This window comes from Vicugna pacos, chromosome 5 (genome assembly GCF_048564905.1).
Source record: "Vicugna pacos chromosome 5, VicPac4, whole genome shotgun sequence".
NCBI lineage: Eukaryota > Metazoa > Chordata > Mammalia > Artiodactyla > Camelidae > Vicugna > Vicugna pacos.
The window spans coordinates 20,514,890-20,537,799 of NC_132991.1; the positions used below are offsets into that span (position 1 = coordinate 20,514,890).

General features: G+C 35.3%; 1 protein-coding gene across 1 annotated transcript in view; it reads right to left on the reverse strand.

The window, feature by feature from the left end:
• The window catches only part of LOC140696538 (low-density lipoprotein receptor-related protein 1B-like), a 298,018-nt gene that overhangs the window by 128,846 nt on the left and 146,262 nt on the right, over positions 1-22,910 (reverse strand). The window contains exons 15-18 of the mRNA XM_072962066.1: positions 21,399-21,596; positions 19,709-19,913; positions 11,052-11,216; positions 10,512-10,756 (exon numbers count right to left, since the gene is read on the reverse strand). Of these exons, the coding sequence (XP_072818167.1) occupies positions 10,512-10,756; positions 11,052-11,216; positions 19,709-19,913; positions 21,399-21,596 (813 nt within the window). The remainder of the gene's footprint in view (positions 1-10,511; positions 10,757-11,051; positions 11,217-19,708; positions 19,914-21,398; positions 21,597-22,910) is intronic.

A 22,910-nucleotide genomic window follows, 5' to 3' on the forward strand; every position in this document is an offset into this window, starting at 1 on the left:
TTACCGTATTATCAGACTTTCCCTAATACGTGTTTCTTTCTTTCCATTTCTACCTCTCCCCTTCCATAGTTTTATTTCATCACTTTTGAACAACCGCTACAACCGTATAACTGGTACTCTACAGTACTGCCCCAATATACCAATCTCTCCCTCTAAGATACCAATTCATCTTCTAGACTCATCTCCCACTTTCCTGCCACAACCACATTATGCACATGCTAAAGGGGACTCCTAATTGCTCTGTGAATAGCGACAACTTGGCCTTTTGCAGCACTGCTATATGATGCAGTTTTCTTCCTGCAGAATTTCATTACATTATCTTCTTTCATGAACCAGCTCAAGCCATTTTTCCTCCCCAAAACATTTCCTAATGAAGCCAGCTAATGTTGATTTATTTCATCACTAAATATTAGTTTTCATCATTGACTATACAAGGCATTAGGCAATTTATTGCTTACTGTTTTATTTTCTAATTGTCAGAGATACATATTTATAAGTTTTATACCAGTATACCCTAGTCCTTGTAGCTAAATCAGGGGCTGGGAAACTTTTTAAGTTTTTTTTTTTCCGGAAAAGGCAAGGTATTTTCACCGTTGCAGTCCTTATGCCCTTCTTAGTAACTATTCAGCTTTGCTACTGCAGCACAAAGGAGCCATAAAACAATAGCGAATCAGTGGGTGTGGTTACGTTTAAGTGAAACTTTATTTGCAAAATAGGCAGAAGGCTGATGTTTGCCAGAGGGCCTTGGTTTGTCAGATTCTGAGCTGGAGCGTGTTATACCGGCAGGAACTATGACTCCTTACATATATACTGTCTTTTCCTAGCATTTCTACCGTACCTATTACTGTGTTAGACTTAAGAACATTTGGATTCATATGCATCCTCATCAATGTGTGTGTGTATATGTTCTAAAAAGCTAGCAATCTAAAAATCTGAAGGTAAATTAATCTTCCAAAGCACATCATAGCTGTAGGTGAAGAGACTAAATAATGCAAAAGTACAATACTTCATAGGAGAAGCAAATGCTCATTATGCAATCACACCGACTGACGTGTTCTCTGCGAAGAAAACAGTATCATTGAAGATTATTTCAAATTTCATGCAAACTATGTTTAATTGCAGTGTATTTCTCACCAGCAAAAAATACACACTTTCAAATCCAACTATTGTATTCAAATACAATATATGTAAATGCTGATGCAATATAAAATATGTATCTTATTTATTTACCTAATAAAACTAAGCTCAAAGCAGAAAACTGTCAGGGTCCAATGTGTTAGATAAGAAGATTTTTCTCTGCCCTCTGTAGGCCTTTTTGATAGTAATTAATATTCATCCTGTTAATGAACTTTATTGGTACAAAAATAATCATGAATATAAGAAAACAATGTATCTATTTATAATTTTTCTTTTAGAAAAAAATTTGATATTTTGAGAAAAATTGTCAGAAGGATCTTACAATTAAACACCAATCCCAAATCTTATGTTCCCTTTGACAAATATCTTCAAATTATACTTTTAACATCTGATGTTGAAGAAACAGAACGAATTCCTGATTTAAAATAAAAACATGTAACAAAATGTGTGCAAGTAAAAGATGTTCTTATGGCTTTAGTTTTACCAGATTCCAGCAATACTAGGTATGCAGGAATCACTTTCATCAAATTATAATTTATAGATTAATTTCATACTATATTTTTATGAAGTAGAAAAAAAAGTCTAAAAATCTTATCTGATCCTCCACAGATTCCTGTATTTCAAAGAGAAAAAATTTTAAAGCCACAAGTACTATTTCCATTTATTTGTGCACTGTTCTCTGTAAAGGAGTGAACTCAAACTTTTGATATCATGTTATATTTATTGGTGAAGTGCATCCTAAAGTACCAATTAACTTTTAGATATTCTAAAGAGGTGACATGTCTTTCTGACTTGCTTGATTTCACTTGATACATAATGTGAAAAAAGAAGCATTTGCGTTAGAAAAGTTGCTATTTTTACAATGATTTAATAATCACAAAAACTTTTAATCTAAGACAGCGGTTCTCAACCAATGGTAGTGATGGTGGTGGGGGGGATTTTGCCCTCCAGAGGACATTTGGGAGACATTTCTGAATGACAGAACTGGGGGTACTACTAGCATCTTAGTGGACAGAGGCCAAGGATGCTAATACACTTCCTACAATGCAAAAGAAAGCCCCCCTACCCCAATTAAGAATTATCTGGCCCAAAATGTGAAATGTATAGAGGTTGAGAAGTTCTGATCCTGGAGTAGAACAATGGATTCTGCATCTTAGTGGAGCTGAATAAAGAGCTCTAAATCACTTAGGTTTGTATGACTGAAACAGGTACATCAAACAACCAGTACCAAAAAGGAAAGAATTTAATAATTCCTCTCTTATTAATCTTTTCCACTGCTCCAAGGTAAAGTTTACTGTAACGTATTTTAAAAACAGCATTTCATAATGCAGCTAAACTTACTACTTGCATATAAATTAATTTACATTTTAGTTATTTGATATCTGTATTATATTTTGCCAAAGAAATAATGCTAAAATGGCAATTGAGTTTTTTTAGGTGAACCAACCAAACCCTTTAATTCATAATATGGTTTGAAGATAACACAGAAAGATTTATTGAGAAACTAAATTACGTGCTAGTCTATACAACTGGTCCTGGGAGCAGAAGACAATATGTTATAGGAAGGAGGTGTAAGAGTAGAAAGCGAGTTCCACTGTGATTTTTTTGTATCACTAGCTGGAATGAGGTAGCAACGTATCTTTGGCATTTTTCAACTCTTATTTCTCCTCTTCACTGCTCATTTTGTCTCTCTTACTGCCTCTCAGTATTGCACATGGTTCTAAGCATTTCACGGAAGCTTCATAAGTTTACGAAAATCTCAAAAATTCCCCCTTGCTTTGCTATCACCTGCCTTTTGCTTCACCTCAGTCAGAATTCTCATCCCTTCAAAGCTGCCAATGTGAACTACAGACAAAGGTAAAAGCACCTTGATTTAACTGTTTCATACCAGCTTGCCATTCTTAGAAATATTAGTATTTTAAGCTAAGGTGAATTTTAAATTAAAAAAAATATACTGATAGTATATAAATATATGAAATAAAGAGATAGTATAAAATAGCGCAGAAAACAATATTTTTAACAGATTTAGAATATGCAGAATGAAAGGCATATATATGTATATACATATAGATAGATAGATCAAGAGATGGAGAGATCCAGAGATTGAGAGGGAGAGAATTTGCTTTATATGACAGTCGGTAGTTAAATCTTGACATAATAAACTGTGGAAGTGAACAATTTAAACAACCTGAAAAGATCTGAGACTCACCTCCACCACATTGAAACATAATTTTAAGAGTATTACTTTTTTCCTTAAAACTGTTTATTACTTATATGAAAAGTGTTCCTTGGAGTTGAATATTTTAATATCTCCAAATGGAATTCCTCATTCTTCAAGTTTCATAAGTGATATTTCCCCTCCTAAAGGAGCAATAATAGCACTACTATTCTTAGAGTCTATAATCCTTTCTTCCTTTTTTGTTTTTGCAAAACAGAATCAGCCAATTCTCTTACAAATGTTGTCAAGACAAATTTCATTTTCTATAAATATTTTCCTGAGGCAATTGGAGGCATTTAAATCATTTCAATGTTAAAACTATTCTTTGAGAATAGAAGCAGCCTGAAATCCTCTTTATAAAGTCATAACATAATGGGCAAGTGAGAGTAAGATAAAAATTGATAGAAAAAGTAAAGGTTCCAAAAATTAAATAATTTATTTATTACAATGTGCTAGAAAATGTGCTGAGTGTTATTTCAAGAAGAGATTCGAAGTGGAGAAGATAAAGAAATATGAAAGAAAATTAAAAAATCAAAACCAAAACAACTGAAGTTGTGATTAAGAAGATCTTTAGGAAGTATGAATTACAATGTCAGATTAGCAAAATCCTGAGCTCAGCTCCTCCCATGGATTCATCAAAACTATACCTACATAAAGAATAACTGTCTCTGAGAAGGACCTGAAAAGACTAGTAAAACAGATTTTCTACAATGAAGTATATTAATAAAAGACCACACTGAGATAGGTAGAAAGGATAGAGACAATCTAGTCAGAAGCTCCACCCTCAGTGCAGAGGTCCACAACTGGGAGGGTTAGCACAGTTGTACAGATACCCCACGAGGGGCTTGAGGTCCAAGCTCCAAGTTGGGCATCCCACCAAGGGTATCTGCACTGGAAAGATGAGCCGCAGAATGTCTGTCTGTCTCCAATCAATCCCTTGAACGGATGAAGTTAAGTTTTAGCATCCACATCTGCTCTTTTGACTACCTTGACCAAATAGTTTTAATGGTTTTGTCCTTCCTTTAGAACAATGGCTCTTAAGGTAGCAGCAGCAGCACATGGGGAACTTGTTAAAAATGCAACATCTCAAGTCATACCCTAGACTTATTGAAACAGAAAATCTTGGATAGAGCCCAGAAATTTATGGTTTAATGATTCCTCCAGTAATTTTGATGCATATTTAACTTGATGTTGTTAGAAACCCTCATCCTAGAGGATAAAAATAGACGTTTCTTTGTAAGGGGACCATTTAAGTCCCACCATAGTTTGATTCCAACCAAATCTTATTTTCCATTTATTCCCTGTGTATCTCTAACTGTTCCACCCCACAAATGAGGAAATAAGAACCCAGAAGTTAATTAATCTTCCTCAGATAACAAGGTCAGTGAGTGAAAGAGGAATGAACCAAAGTAGGCTAAGCCCAAGGACTTTTTAAGATCACATGCTGCTACCTTTTAAAATATTTACCATACTCTTATGTTCAAAACACATCCATAATAGTAATATATTGAGCCTACTTACTAATTTTGTCTGTTTTCCTTCTAGAATATAAACTCCTAAAAAGTAAAAATCAGTTTGTTCCATGTGACTGTGTCAATAAAAGTTGGCTCTGTACAGTCACTTGGAGAAATGATATAACAATTCCAAGGAGAATCTCAATAAACACACACTGAGGGTCGACTGCCTGTAGAGCACAGTGTTTCAGGCAAGAGTTCTGGGCTTCCTCTCCCTGAGGTTAGATTACTGGGCAGTCATTCTCTGACTATGAGACCTTGAGCAAATTACTTAGCATTTCTCTGCCTTAGTTCCTTATCTGTGCTGCTAATGATCATCCTCATGGAATTATGAGAATTAGTTAGATGATATTATAACTATTAACACTGTCCTTTAAAGGGCTTAGCTAGACTCTACAGTTAACACAAATAAATAAATGACACTCCTTTACTCAAATATTTTGTAGTCTAGTTGTGTAAATAAGGCAGAATTAGGGAAGTATTCAGTAATTATACATGCTCTAAGTGCTGTAAGATAGTTCTCATGGGGTTAGCCATGAGTGTGGAGGGGGTAAAATCTGAATTATGTAAAGATTTGTCATTGGTATGTGGCTTTGAGTGAAAAAGCCTCTCAGGAAAAGACTTTTTCCTGCACATCTTTGTGCAGATTGAGAGTAATACCGTAAAACACTAAAGAAAACATGATATAAGTGCATGCCTTCCTTATTATTACAAAGCCATGATGATGAAACCATTTTTATCAATGCTTAATCATGCAAGCCCAGATCTCATTCCCAAACAAAAACTAACATATGGCTCAAAAAAGGTTTACCACAGAACCTTTATGATGTTGTTGCTGGTTTTTTTATATACTCAAAATTTATTCAATTAATAACTGTGCTTTATAAATAAAACTATATTTAGACTAGATGACTACATCAATGTAAATTATTCATTTTAACCTTAATGGGAAACCTACAATTTTGATATTCTTGCTTATCATAAAAGTAACAAATCTCTTTAGTTATGTAACTTCTCTCTGTGTTAAGGAAATGACATTCTCCTATGCATTTGTTCAGTAAATGGCCATTAAGTATCAACGACATGCCATAAATTGCCAATACACACCATATATAGAAAATAGAGAATTTAGGTTAAAGTGCCCACAATTATTCATCCAATTAATGGAATAGGGTGAATATATTATCTTCCAAAACATACTGAGATAAAATGTGATTATTCTAGCCAGTGGGAAACTATAGTACACTGCCTGTAAAATTCTAGTCATGAATCTCCCAGTATTTTATGTTCAGATTTTCGCCCTAGTTCCTGTGGCTGCTGTCACAATAAGACTATGACTTTGTGCCCTTCCTACCTTACTCTATACCGCCTGCTCTGCTGCTTTGGCACAGGAGGTGCTGTATGCCCAAACCATCTGCTTCATCTCTGCTCTCTCCCCTCTTCAATATCCTCTTCACTTTAACATCATAACTACATGGCTAATACATAAATCCTGTCATTTCTAATTAGAAATATTTGGATCTGGCACCAAAAAAATAAAGGCAACAAGAGCAAAAATTAACAAATGGGACTATATCAAACTAAAAAGCTTCTAAACAGCAAAGAAAACCATCAACAAAATGAAAAGGCAACCCACGAAATGGGAGAATGTATTTGTAAATCATAAATCTAAAAAGGGGTTGATATCCAAAATATGCTAAAAACTCATACAACTTAGTATTTTAAAAAAATGCAATTGAAAAATGGACAGAAGACCTGAAAAGAGATTTTTTTCCCAAGGGAGACGTACAGATAGCCAGCAGGCATGTGACGATCACTGCCAAGGAAATGCCAATCAAAACCACAAAGAGACATCACCTCACACCTGTCAGAATGGCTATTACCAAAAAGACAGGAAATTACAGGTGTTGGTGAGTATGTGGACAAAAGGGAGCCCTTATGTACTGCTGGTGGACATGTTAATTGCAGCAATCACTATGGAAAATATTAGGGAGGTTCCTCAAAAAATTAAAATTAGAACTACCATATGATCCAGCAATTTTACTTCTGGGTGTTTATCTAAAGAAACTGAAAAGACTAACTTGAAAAGATATATGCATTCCTATGTTCATTACAGCATTACTGACAACAGCAAAGATAGGGAAACAGCCTAAGTGTCCACTGACAGATGAATGGATACAGAAGGTGTGATACACACACACACATTGTGTTATTAAACATCTCTTGAAACAACTAAAAGAAACAACATAGAAATGCTTGTTGCTCTGGGAGCTGGAAACATGGGTGTACATTTTTTTTATTCCTTTTTTCTGCATCTTGTAAATTATCTGTAATGAGCAAATATTATTTTATAATGTTAAATAAACTTTTAAACATGCCTTTAACTACTACAACCACAAATTTTACACCATGCACTGCGTGTCTGACGAGTGAAGTAACCTGAGTGTGGAGAGAACAGATATGGTGTCTACTTCCCTGACTACATCTGAGTTCTCCTGAAAGCTCCACCATACTGCTCTCCTTCAGAGCTGCAATTCACATTTTTACTAGCATTTTTTAATTAAAAAACTGGTATGATTAGAGAAGTATAATGCTAAGGTCATTACAAATAATTTACCTGTTAGAAAAAGTGTTCAAAAATGACTTAAAAAGTAATATAACCAAAATTTCAACAAAAGGGGGATAAGAAAATTATATGACTGCAACTGTTACTTCTTAACATTTGACTTATGTATATAAATAACACACAACACTGATTATGTATGAGACACTGTTGTAGGAACTTTTCACATAGTAAGTCCTGTTTGATATGTTTGATATGCTTATATTAAATGACAAACTCATGTCTACTAGATACATGGATGTAGATTCTATTATTTCTAGTTTACAGATGGCAGAACTGAGGCACAGAAAGCTTAAATAAACTGCCCAACATCATACAATTAATAAATTTCAGGGATGGGGTTGGAACCCAGGCAGCCTGGCTCCAAACCATGCCCTTAACTCTAAGTTCAGCTCCCTTGTACTACAAAAAATTTTTTTTAATTAGATTTAAAATACCCACTATTGCTCCTTTATATTGCTTATGTTTAAGCTTCAGTTAGTTTCTTCTTAATTCCATATAACAACCTTAGGTGCCAAAAAAATCTAAAATTGATTTTCTTTTTAAAAAGTTCTACCTAAGTGTCCAATAACCAAACTGGAAACTTATTTTAAGAAAACTGGTGTTAAAACTTTTATTAATTTCCTACTTGGAGGATTAGATAATGTCAAATATTTCTAATATTTATTTCTTTAATTTGTAAAACATATTTCAATTTTATAGCACTGAATATCATGTATTTTTAAAGCCTATTATTTTTTATAAACCTCACATTATTATTCACCAGGAAATAGGGGGCTATTACTATTACACTTCTGTTAACGCTGAACCTTTGTCGCCATTTTCACTGTAATTCTGAACTTAGTAATAAAATAGTCAATACATGTCCTTTTTTTTCCTTCTGTGTTTATTCACAGAAGCAGATAAACAGGATGGATAATGATTGTACATGCTCAGTGATCTTTATAACGGGGAAAGGAAGAATATTCTCTGATCATTCTCACAGTTGGAAACTGACTGAATTTCATTTAGGAAATAGCACATTCTTGTCATAGGTGACATTCTTTAGAAGTATACAGAGTAGAGGAGCTGTCCTGAATTCTGGGAAAATATGTTACATTAGATCCTCACAGTAAAAGCTTCCTTATTTTATGCAAAGTGGGGACGTCACATAGAAATCATCTTTTGAGTTAGGTAAAGATGTCAAGAAAATCTCCTCTCAACCAATGAATTACATTGTTTGTCTCACTTCCTTTCTATGTATGTGAAAATGTCAGGAAAGCTTGAAAGCACCATGTTTCTCCCCATTCTATGAATTCTCTACGAGTCATGTAATTGTGGCCATATCAGACAGTTAGTAATGAATCAATAAAATACACCGATTCTATTTCAGGAGAGGGAAATGATATAATACACAGACCCAGGCCATTTTTCATGGTCCAATTCATTAAAATTACTCTAAACATAAAAACTAGAGTTCCTACAAAAGACCAAACAATCTGGGGTACAAAAACATATATGTACATACTTTTGCATTTATAAAAATTAAAACTAATCCCCTAAGTGTTTATCTGCATACAGTCTATGTGACTAGATATTTCTCCATGCTGGAGGAAGTTTTTAGAGAAGGGTATCTTTTAACTAGTGGCACATTCTGATCAGAATCATGATTTCTTGTCTTATTCCAACTTAGTTAAAACCAGCATATTTATTGAATGTCTTTTAGGCACAAAAATGACTAAGCTTTATTTTCTCCCTTGAATGCCCTCATGCTTTGCAAAAGTTTTGTAATAGAAAGAATGAAGGAGCTAAGAGTAAGAGGAAAGGATTAAAGTGATTGCTCACACAGTTTAGGATGTATAGAAACTCCCATGTGACAAAGAAGAATCAATTATACGAGAAAATTGAAACTGAGAAATTGAGAGTATCTGGGAAGAGAACTAGATTCAATCAGACTAAGTCAGAGAGAGGGCACAAAACATTTTACAGATGAGGAAATGCTGGTAGGAGAAATAGTATCAAGGGAAAATGAAAGCCAAGTATGGAAGAAACACAAAGGATAGAATTTTTCAACCACAGAGATGAGTATTTTTCGTCAAGTCTCACAGAGGATAGTATGACATGAATTTAAAATAAGGCTTGAAGCATGGTCCATAAAGACCAGAAACGCCAGTGAAGTGGCAGATCTGCTTCCTCTACACTGAAAGAGGGAGAAAAGGAGAAAACGTATTCTCTGAAGGAAAAAGTTTGTCATTTGGGTATCATGTCTCAAATAAAAATATGCTAATAGTAAAGGGAACATCATTTGCATTGGAAAGAGATTTCCATAGATGATGACATACACTGTGATGGAGAAGAGTCAGGCAAGAGGTATAAAATAATGAGCCGATGTTATAGCTAACAGTTAAGGTATCCCAGAAAACAAAGAAAAGACAAAGACACGTGAGGCTTAGAATTAAGAGCATTTGACAAGGACTGAGTGGAGGGAATGAAATCACAAAACCAAGGTAGAGATGACTGCTGACCAACTGTGGAAAGCACGGGATAGGTAGCACCCATGTCCATGTCAACTGAATTCTCTTAAAATGGAAAAGCTCAAAGCAGATGGTTTATCCTTTATCACTCACCGTACCCTCTCCTTCCAATATACCACACAGTGACCACTTGGGGGCTAATATTAGTGTGTGCTTGGTGTCTTCCTCTAAGTTACTCATCATATTTAGGTAACAGGTTCCAAATCCAAACACCTTTTGCAAATTCCCACAGTTGTCTTTTTGATGCAATAGCAGTGACTAAAATTTTGAAGACAGTGTAAATCCTTTAATTTGTGATTTTTCTATTTCTATGTAAAAGAAATAAAAACGGAAAGAAAAAAATCCTAAGCTAATTAAAATAAAGGCTGGAACCACTTGCATGATACAACACATAAAACATTAATAACTATTAACTTATAGAAGTTACTTTACAGTTTGAGTATTATATGATTAAAGTGAACCTAGTTTCCACAGTTTCTGGTGATTCATTTATAACGAGCACTTACCCTGCGGCTGACGACTGGGATGGTATATCTGAAGGTCAAATGGCTGTGCGCTGGTTTTCTGAATCACACTGACATTCTGCCCTGTCCACTTATTGGCTTTTGACAATGTGTTGGTCCTCCAGTCCGTCCAATAGACATCACTCCCATACAGAGACACAGCAAAGGGATGAGAAAGGTACTCATGACCCCGAATGATTTCTATCATGCCCGTTCCATCATAGAGGGCCGAGTAAATGGCATCTGACCTACAGAAAAGTACATACATCAGCAGGACATCAAAACACATTCAGATAGTCCAGTGATGTGATTATATCATTTAGATAAATGTCAGGGAAAAACTGTATACAACTATTTTGATGGATCTATATCACATTTGCAGAAAGGTTTAAAAAAAAAAGCCATCATAAGAAAAACAGACAAAAATCACCATCATTTTCAATGTGTGTTGATGCATGAATGTTAGAACACATTTTGATTTTTTAAATATTATCTAATGGAGGTTAACAGAAAATCGAGGGGGAAAAAAATCATTTTTTAAACCTGGCATCTGTCCAAACTATCCTTTTTTCAAAGTGGTCCACAGTGAGTCCATTAGGCCAAGCCCCTGTTTTCATGTCTTTGTAGATGGTTTTTCTCCCAGCACCACTCATAGAGGCAGATTCAATGCGAGGAAAATTGGCATCCCAATCTGTCCAGAAGAGAATTCTGAAGAAAAAGAAATAATGCTATTTTTTCAGTCATTCATGTCATGAATATTTATTGAGTGCCTACTACATCCTAGGTGCTGGCTAGGTACATAATCACAAGAGAAACAGATGCATTATCTCCCTTTGTAGGGCTCAGAGTGGAGGAGACAGACTAAATCACCACATGAATATATAATTATAGCTTCTGAAATATGTTGAAGAATAATTTTGTTATGAGAGAGAAATAGTAGGTGAGTGATCTACTTAGAGAAGGTGATTGGGGAAAAAAAGCACTTTAAGGGGGTGATATTTACACTCATCTAAAAGATGAGAACAGTATAAAGAGCATGACATACCAAACAAATGGCAGATACAAAGGCCCTAATAGGGGAAAGAAAGTGGGTGACTTGAGGAATAGAAATAAGACCAATGTATCCGACGTGGTGAGGGAGGAGGAAAAGGGAAGGAGATGAAGTTGAAGAGGCTGATCTTATGGATCTTATAGGATAAAGCAGTTATTTGGGATTTTATTCCAAGGGAATAAGCGGCACATTTAAGCAGGGGAGGAACACAGTATCATATGTAAATGGATCACAGTAAGGCGGTAGTATGCACATGAGGTGGTTTTTTTTAAAGGACCGGTGAAGATGGTAGTGATCTGGCATATGATGGCAGCAGTAGCAGTGAATGGTAGAAGTGAATGGATTCAAGGAACATTGCGGAGGTAGAACTAACTGCCGGGGATAGCTGGATGTAGGGAATGAGGCAGAGAACAGAATCACGGGGGACTGTCGGTTTCTTGTTTCGGCGTACTCAGAGGCAGGACAGGAAGAGGGTCTGCAGGGACTGCGTTAAGTGAAATGGGAAAAATGGAAGAGGAAGAGATTTTAAGAGCTGGGAATTGAGTGTGGGTGTGTGTAGACAGGAACGAAAAGTTTAGTTTTGGATTTTTTGATCTTTAGATTTCAGACATCAAAAAGGAGATTTCCAGGAAGCTGAGTGGTATGCCAGGGGGAAGTTCTGAAAAGGCGGCAGAGCTAGGGACATGAATTTGAAAGTCATCCGTACAGAAATGATATTTAAATTCACATGAACAGGACAGATCTTATGAAAGAGGATGTAGTGGGAAAAGAGAAGGAAATCATACACTTTGATATATATAAACATGTAATTGTTAAAATGTAGTTTTTAAATTAAATACTATTTATAACTTGATAAATTTATTGTGTATAAACAGTTTCACACAATAGCTACCAAATGTTTCATGTTGTGCATTTGATTTATAAGGCTCTCAGGTAATGGATAGTTTATGTTTAATTGACAGTGGCCTAAACTGCTGATGCATGTTTCTATAGTATATATAGTACACATTTTATACATACATATATATACACATGTAACAATTCCACAGTCATTAAAACTAGCTAATTTTTTTGAGTGCTTACTATATGCTAAATACTACTTTCAGTGCTTTATATAGATTATATCATTTAATCCACCATGAGGCCATGGCTAAAGTTATCCATGTTTCACAGATGAGAAAACAAGCTTAGAGAAGTTAAATGCCTGACCAGGGTACACAGCTAGCGAGTGGCAGATGGAGCTGGGAAACTGGATAGCTTAACTTCCATTCTCATGCTTTTAACATCTAACTCTTTAATGTCATGTCACTAAATAAAATAACAAAGGTAGAGCATTTGGCATGGGAGTAAGAACATGGTTGGTAATCGATAAATTGGTAAACTCTTTTTCTACCTTGGTAGTAGAACCAAGCCAGTGGGTAGTGTAGAGATTTGGGAAGGGAGAATGCAGAGAAATGGAGGGACGGTGGCAATCCAATAAATTTTCCTTTTATTAGCTCTGACAACAGTTTGCTGAGAAAGAGTAAAGTTATTGGTAAAAAAAAAAAAACTTTGTTTTCATTATAATTGTATATAGTTCTGCTATTTTTCAATCCTTCTATTATTTTGAATGATTCTTAGATATATGAATTTAGTGGATTATCTTGGAAAAATGAAACAATCCTCTGGAACAAAATCAAAACGCAATTCTAACTTTCTCCTTTTTTAAAAAAATTCTATCTATTTAAGGATATGTATAATGATATAAACTAAGCATCATGACTTCAATTTTTGAGAAGTATATCATCTCTTATAGGATATAGGAATTACAAATATGAAATGATTAGAAGACAATATAAAACATTATATAATAAATGTAGTAAGTATATGTGTTAAAAGTCTGTGGTAAACAGAGAAGGAAGATATTGATCTTTTTTAAAATTTATTTTAAACTTTTTTTTAATGGAGGTACTGGAGAGTGAACCCAGGACCCCATGCATGCCATGCACTCCGCCACTGAGCTATTCCCCAGACCCCACACTGACCTTCTTTATGAGTGGGTTCCCACTCAACTTAATCACTAGACATTCAAAATGTTATTCAATAATTGTGTCAGTGTTGAATAGTGGCAACATATATATTTTTGTGTCAGACAAGCTTGGAGTCAAGTTTGAGATCTGTCGCTGGCTGCGGCATACTTAATCTCAGACTCCATTTGCTCATCTGTAAATGGAAGCTGTAACAGTACCACTGGTCACGAGTATTTGATGAGGTAACGGATGTAACCAATTTAGCACGCAGTGTCCAGCACGTAGAAAGCACTGGTGTTTGCACAAGCATCCACACATATATTCACAGAGAATATTTTTTCAAGGCAAAATTTCAAAGTTGTTCCAAACTATTAACGAAATGGGGAGAGAGACAGAGACAGACAGGCAGGGTGGAGGCAAGGAAGGGAAAGAGAAAACGAGAATTAATATTAATGTCAATGTTTAAATGTTATAATAGCACGCAGATGAAGGTACATTCGTTTTTTTTTAAAGTAAGCATGAATCAAAACTATGAGAAAAAAGTTCAGAGGAGTAGGTCATAAGGATAGGTTTATCTCACACAGTGGCTCTCAAAAAAATGAGTTTATATTAAAAAAAAAACAAAACAAGGTTTTTGTTTCATGGACAGCTGCAGAGGTTTCCACAGCTCTGGTGGTGGGAACATATCCACACAAAAAGAATCTAAATTATTCATTGTTTAACCTCCAAACATTTGAAAAAATAAACTGCTGGGGAAGGCTAAAGATGAACATTAATAGGTCAGAGGACAATGTATTGATAATGGGTGAAGCTGGGTGACAGGTATGAAGGAGTTTATTTTACAATTCCTTCTATTTTGTGTATTCGAAAATTTCTATAACAAAAATTTTAAAATGTAACTAACTCAAAATTAAATAAACAGACAATTTTAAAAATGTATCAGAAAACATTTATTAAATCTTATTGTTTGGAATCTTTTTTCTGAAAAGACTAAATTTTAAAGATAGGATTATTTTGTATGAGAAAATGCTGATTATATGGAAATATCAGTAACGTATATTGCTTATAAGTTATTTCATATATAATCTGTTACCAATTAAATAGAAAATAAAACAAAGCTTAATTTATATAAAGCTGGTGGGCTAACTGGTTTAGTAGGTGAACATCTTTCTTAAAAACAATGAATATGAAATGAAATATGTGTCTCACTTCAAATTTAACCTTGGACACACACATCTTTTCACTGACACCAGGTTATTTGTCAGCTTCCCTTTAAATTTAATATTAAAAAACTAAGATTTATAGTAGAAGCAATAACATCGGTCAAACTTATGGTGGTTATCTTGACAAACACGGTAAAGAAGAGAGATTGGCAAGTTTGAAAACGATTAGGAAAAGTAATCCATGAAAACAAACACAGTGAATGAGAGTCACAGGTAGTCTGAGTGTTGTGGATAAGCCATCGCTACATCTAGACCCGCTCTGATTGATGACCCGAAGGCTTCGGAAGCATTGTCTGTGCCTGTGTAACAAATGGAGAATTGAAGTCTTCCTCTTAACTTTCTACTTTGTTCTGCCTTATGTGGTTGCGGCAATTCCAACATGCATGTTAGTGACCCCGCAATTCTGCATTCTCTATATGCAGGTTTACCAGAAAAAGGCACTGTGGCCTTTCAAACACTAGCCATAGAAACGTGGGACAATTTGAGGAACTACGAGTGCTCCCTTCATTTCTTCACCAAACATAGCAGCGTTAAGCTGCTGCTTCTGCAGTGGTCACTATATTCCTAATCGTTCATCAATTTGCTGGGGAAATTTCCAACACTTGTTATAAAATAACATGTTCTAGAATTAGTTTCCCTATAAACGTTCTTAACCTTGCCGTAAGTCAGTTTACAATCAATTTAAAAAGTTGATTTCAAGGATCATTGTTTCATAAAATTCCAGACACTCTTTTGTATACTTTACAATATGGTGTTTTAAAAGAATCATTTTTCCCTTATTACTTTCTTTTTAAGGTTAAAAATGCATTAGCATTTCAATGACTGCATTATTTCTTCAAGTATTCAAAGACTGAATATCCTTTTATATAGGATGTATGGAAATGTTCAGCTACAAAAGCGACTACACTCTACTGATTCTACAATTGCTGCATTCACAGGTTAGTCTGTATCGGGATTAAGCTGAGTCAATGGACCATGAACAACCTGTACCATTACGGGCACGAAAGGGCTATTATCATCTGTCAGGTCAAGCTGCAGAAGGAGAAAATAAAGCATCCTGGCAAAAAATAGAGGTTACTTATCTATAATCTCTAGGTCTTCTAAAACCAACACTGTTTACATTAGTTTCATTTAAAACGCTCCCAGATAAAATTAAAATTTTATTTAGATGTCTCACTAATCTTCACAATTACTTTATCTGCGTTCACCAACTGCAATTGCTATAGCAGAGTCCACTTATTACGACAAACGGAAACTAAACACAAGCGATGGTGCAGGAGCACGCTGTGCAGCTGAACGAATGTCAAGGCAGTACAAGTTCAAGAACTGAAGTAAGTGCCCTGTAGATTCTAAACTCCCCGGTGCTTGTTACTCCCTGATAATAAGCTTGATGTTTAGGGGAGATTCATGCACTCTTTCAGGTCACCTTAGCAATAAATGTATTCCTTTAAAATGGAATGAAAGAAAAATGGCTCCTCCCTAAGATTCCCAATTTACCATCTTGGAAAAACTTGTCACTTGACAGTGGGTCAAAACCCAGAATACTGAAGGAAAGGTGTGTGATAGCAAAGATGTCTTATAATGTAAAACAAAAGCCTATGGATTGTATGTTGAGGAAGCAAAGTAGCCAATTAAAAACATTGCTTTTCTGGCATTTGTGAAAAAGGTCACAAAGACCTTCACTGCTTTAGGAAACACTTGTGATGTAAATGTGTTTTATGGGGCTAGTGTTATAGCCTTTTTTTTTCTTCTGCTGTGCTCAGGAGCAAAGAGGCTGGTTGCAAACTTTTCTTTTTCCATTCCTTACTGTAGAGGTTTAAAGTGTTATCCATTAGCTGTATTTTACTGTACACTTCACTCTTTAAGGTGTATCCTTGAGTTCCTGTAAGTTACATGTAAACGAAAAGTCTAACGTATGCATCAATTAGTTTAACAAGCACATACCGAGCACAATTATATGTATCAAGGGCAGTGAAGGATTTCATACATTCGGAAGCCACTCTGCCATCAGAAAGTTTAGGATTTAGCAGGAAAGATAATAGTATTTACACAAATTATATTTCTTGAAAAATTATCCAGTGGGTTTATCCTAGAATAAAATTTTTCAAAAGAAGTTAAATGCCTTTGGAACTCCTAAAATTTTGATTCACAGCTTCCTTTTGTATTTCATGAATAATTTGAAAAATAAGAGGACAGTTATTTTTACTATGCTCTCAGCCAACTTTATGAAAGTTCCAGTTCATAGACATTTTTAAACAAGTATTTAAACACTTGTTTAAGAATGTCTATGAACTTTTTACCAAAATACCCAATAAACCTGAAAATATTTTAATATTTGCATTCTATTTTAAAATTTAATTGCTACATTTAATTTTTATTTATTTAATTATATTTTTTGTTTTGTTTTGTTTCATTTGTTTGGGGGAGGTCATTAGGTATTTATTTATTTTGAATTTGAACCCAGGACCTTGTGCATGCTAGGCGCATGCCCTACCACTTAGCTGTACCCTCCCCACCAACTGCTACATTTTAAATTTAAATTTACAACTGGGCTATAAAGGTGTTTACATGAATCTCATATCTGAATCATACCAAACTTTTATAAAATAATGTTTAACAATAAACTATCATAACAATGATACCCAAGCCTGTAAAACTTTTAATTTAATTTAAATTATGAATGAATTATTACTGTCATTTAAACTTCGGTCATTTATACCAGAAACAATTTTATAAGTTTTATTTCTCTACCCGTTAAATAAAATTATTAGCACTGTAATTATCTTAATTAGCCTGACACTTCATAGTAGCAATTAGCAATAGAAGGCATCAACTTTCTCAGAAGCATTATCAGGTTTTCCCTCCTCAGAGGCTGGCTTTCTATACTAACGTCCAACTCTTAAAGAATATTTTATTTCTGGATATCCTCTTATACCACTGAAATAGTGTCTGATATTTTCATTTAAATAGCATTCGTGGGTTGTGTGTCTTTTGTAAAGTCCCTGTTTTTTCCTCTCTCAGGTTGGTTTATGCTAAGCGTTGTCAGTTCAAAGCTTTAAAAAAATGAAATTTCAACTCCCAGCTCTACTGCTTTATTTGATTAGACTATTTTCAAAATGTCCATACACCTGTCCTGTTTATTTTTTTCTCACTGTGTGCCATCTGTAATTTGGGAAGCATTCATAGTTCCCCTATCATGTTGGTATACTTGCTAAAACTACAACTTTCTCCAAAATATCACTTTCCCTTACAAAGAAAGTTTTTGAGTGTGCGTGCAGATCAGGTGCTGGTACACCTTAGACAAGTGTAAGAGTTGAAAATTTCACACCCGTAGTTGTTACGTTGAGGGTAAAACCTCTGCTGATGGTGGACTTCTGTGGGAAGTAAGGGGTCAGGAGTGGCAATCTACTTGTCACCTCGAGAACCATCTGTTTGAAAAAAGGAATTTCTCATTAAACAAAGCTGATATCTTCCTAATGAACTATTTTTACAGGAGGTCTCGAGTGAAATGGGCAAAGCATAAACTGTAAATTGGAGAACACACCTCCAGGCTTAACAATACAGCTACCGCTCGGTCCACTGCTGCTAGATCTTCTTGTTTTTTCAAAAGCAGTCAGAAATCCAGAGTTGTAGGCAACATCTCTCAGTATTTTAAATTTTGGCCAGTAATCCAAAAAAATGTAAAACACCGTGGAAGGTAAGACAAACACATCAATGAGGGTTGCCAGTTTGGGACCTTGGTCTAGACAAGCTGCCTCACCCCTTTCATTCCTGTATCTGATTGAGGAAAAGGAAAGCAAACACATTTCCCAACCTATTGATTTCTGAGTCTTGGGCACAAGCAAGAGAGTGTGGGCCAGGAAGCTGACTTACACACAGGCTCCCTTTTCTCCTCTGCATCTCATTAAACTCCCTGCTGGCTGGCTCCCCTCTTGGACAGGTGCCCCTAGACTTTGTACTACTTAAAGGTACAGAGCCTAAAGGATTGCCTTCCTACCACCCTTTAGATTTGACAGTACTTCGGATTTACAAAATCATTACCAAGGAAGTAAATAATTAACTGTAATAACAAAGTATTCCCGTGTAGGTGAGTTATATATTCTCTTCCACATTTTTACCATCTCCTCAAAGCAACCTAATTATAAAGATAGTCTTATCTTTGATTTACAAAAGAGAGAAGTGAAATCAAGAGAAGATAATACACTTGAGTAGCTTCCCCAGGGGCTAAGTGACTGTGGAGGGCTGGAGCCCTCGTTTTCTGGCTCCAAATCCAGTGTCTCTCTCCTACTCTTCCACAGAGGCGTACAGGGACACAGTGGGGGTAGTGATCTGAGCTGTACATTTGATGCTGTTTTCCAGAATCACATGCCTTGTCTTTCAAATGTCCCAACAGTCAGCATCTCACCACTGGGCTCCTTCAAGCTTATTCTAATTTTCTTTTAAAACTAACTCCAAGCGCACATAAATTTAAATAAAGGGTGGGGTGGATGACATCTGTGACTGGACCTAAAACTGGTTCTATGATTTGCAAGCATTAGAAACAATTACAGCATCTCTTTGGCAGGTAAGAAAAAAGACAAAATCATTAAATTCATGCTTCCAAATAGAGTTACTTCCAAAGAGTTACAATAGCTACCAAAAGGGCCTATATTCAGGAAAAAAAATTATATCCTGTAAAAGTACCTATGCAAGCAATCTGATAAGCAAATTCATGATAACCAATGTAAACTGGCTGTTACGTATATATACATAAACACATACATACATATACATATCAATACACACACACGTGTACATACATATACACATGCACAAATTAAGCACTTTGACTCATAACTTATGAGATAATTGAATTCAATATTAACTTGAAAAATTTTTTTCTAGGCCAAAGTAAATCTGAAAGGCAAACTTCTTTACCCGTATCTGGGGTCCAAAGCGATGGCCCTGGGGTGTTCCATGGCTCCCGCTATTAGTGTAGTTCTTAAGGAACCATCTAGTTTGGCCACTTCAATTTGGTCCAGGTTGCTGTCTATCCAGTAGATGTTGCCCGCTATCCAGTCAACTGTCAGGCCCTCTGGGGTAGCCAGGCCGTGCTCCACAATGACTTCAATAGCACTGACCCCTACAAAAAAAAAGAAAACCAACGCTTGCACCAACTCAAAGAACCTGCTAAGCACAAAGGAAAAGTCCTAATTATCAGCAACATGAAGTATTTATTATTACATTAACTTTGAGAGATGTAGTGCAGAAGTGTTCCCTGGCACAGAGGAAAACAAGAAGGCCCCCAATGTAGAATTGCTGATTTTTCACAGCAGAGATTTTTTAATCTCTTAAGTCTTCTCAGTGACAGGTAACAGAATTTTTAAACAACTCCGAGGTGAATAACAATGTTTAGGTTGCAAAAAAAAAAAAAGTTATTTCTTGTTTCTGACTTTTTAGGCAGAACAAGGGATTTTGGAAATAATAATGATGTGCTGATTAAAATCAGTATAACTTAATTCAAACAATCTTCAGGGGTAGAATGAAAAGAAAACATCCACCTGGGGCAACATGCGTTGTAGCGAGGCAGCACCCACTCTTTTCTGAAGTATGACTGATGAGACCTGTTACTGCATTTAACTTTAACAAAGACAAGCCCCAAAGCACACAATCCTCCCCAACCCCCATGATCGAGCCATGAGATCCTAAAGATACAACCGCTCGCAAATGAAAGAAGACAGCAGTAGTGTGGTCTAAAGAAAAATTATCAATTTGGTAGTACCCAGCAATATTATGTATCTACTCCTTAATTTCTTTTGAAATTAAAAAAATATATAAATATTTAAAACACTTTTTCTAGTAGTATGACTCATAATTTATGACATCAGTAAGGCTTTTGTTAGACATTTTAACAGTGTTTTTTTAAAAAAACAGTTAACCATCTAAAATCATGGATGTAAATCCTTAATTTAAAATCAGTATATTGCACTATGATGTAGGACACACATGCACAAATCATAATTATACTGTGTGTCCAAATATTACATTTTTCAAAAATGACAAAGATGATTTAAAGAGGAATTTAGATTTTGTTGGAAATACCTGGCCATTGGAATGCTACACAGATCTAAATTTTCAAGAGAATTATTACATGTGTTTATCTCAAAGCCTTGCTACTTAACAAAGGCCCACAAGGACAAAAGAGATGACAACTTACAGAAAAAAAATTTAGCTCATATTAGTAGCTTTTGAAATAATTCAGTATTTCTTTGAATTATGCTGAAAGATGAAAACCAAATAAAAAACAAGTTATTTTAACTCACAAAATTATGACTACCAGTATATAGTCAACCGTCATTTTTTTCTCGTAAATTAATTTTTTCATCAAATAAGCATGAACAAGTTCACAATTTGAAAATGGTGTAAATAGCACAGACCTTCACTACTCCCCTCCCCCAACATATCTCCACACATACAATTTACATCCCTGGTTTTATATACATGAGGGAGAAGATAAAGAACCCAAGGCCAAAGATCAACCAAAATTCCTTCTGATTACAGTGTATTTATCTGGAACTTTCCGTGAGAAATTAAACCGAACGTTAAATCACAATTGTGATACAAGTACCTCCACTTTCAGAAAGCTTGCCCCGGTATATTCTGTCTTCTACAACATCTGTCCAATAAAGTAAACTTTGATTGAAGTGAAAATCAAGTGCTATTGTGTTTCTCAATCCAGGAACAAGTAGACTATAGTCTCTTTTGTGAAGGTCAATCCTTCTGATCTCATGGCGAATAGAAAAGATGATGAATGCTTCAAAAGGATCTGAAAATACATTTATTTGAATAGGTTTATGAAAATATTTATATGCTTTACTAAGTGAAATTAAAGTGCATGAGGTCAAAGCCTATTTATTTAAAAGTATAATTTATTATATAATTCTCTGTCATTAAAGGAGGACTGCCTTTTAATCTAAAATTTAAAAGAAACTTGAAAAACAGGTTTCTTTGTATTCATTAAAATAAGGTACCAATGTCTTTTTATTCCTTGAATTTTTACACACCTGAGTCTGATTTAAAAAATTACAAAAACTGATGCAATTCCAATACAAAATGGGAGATTTTCTGTTATGATGTAGTTTTAGCTGACAATCCAAACCTCAGAAACATCACGAGAGGAACTGCTAAGAGTTGGCTAAAGAGTCGGTCACCCTCAGCCCATCACACGACTACAGGTCCATGAAGAAGAGAAATCCAACAAAAGAGAATTTCTATGAAGAGATTACTGGGCTTACAATTCCTCATAAGAGGGAAGACGGCTGCTGTCTCTACAACCCAAGAAAATCATGTCTACAACTGTTCCTCCAGCTAATTTTTAATCCTGGACCAGATGTGAGTGGGGAGAAAGAGGAGAAGCTTTGAAAAGAGATATGAGATTAAAGTTTTATATTTTTGTACCTAGGAAAAATCATGTTTTAATATCCCAAAGTTATTAAAATTAGGTTATCAGTTTGAAAATATATCAAGTCTTACACCAATTACTTTTGGACATACTAGTAGAGGCTAGACATGAATTCTGCTTGATGAACACACAGTTTGAGGGAGGGATCCAGGCTCTCAGGTATTTCTCCTGCTTCCCTGTTAGTGCCACCCTTTTGTGCGTTTGTTTAGGGAAATTGGTTTTCTTATCCCAAGTCTATACATCTCCTCCGAATGTGAGCTGTTATAATCATCCCTGTCCACTGAGGTTGGCTCAAGAGGTAGATGTGAGATCAAAGTCAGGAAGATGGGTTTGTAAACTTCCAGAGGTTTTCAAACTGAGAGGAAAGATTCTAAGGTCACAGATTTCTCAGCCTAGTGTTGTCAGTTCATGTCTGTGTAGTTGTTTAAATCTACTTGTGTTATTGTAGGAGAAGATTTTAAAAAGCCTCAAAAACAGAAGCAGTGGTGAGCTATGGAGAGACCATGTCCTAAGGGCATCTGTTAACAAAATACCATAATATTAGAGGAAGGGCTCATGAATACACTCAAAGAGCAGAAAGTTTCTGAGAGAGGATGCCTGCAGATGTACAGAATTTAAAATTGTTGGTAGAGCACAATTCTCAAAGGAAGTAGGGGCAAACCCCACAACCACTACTTG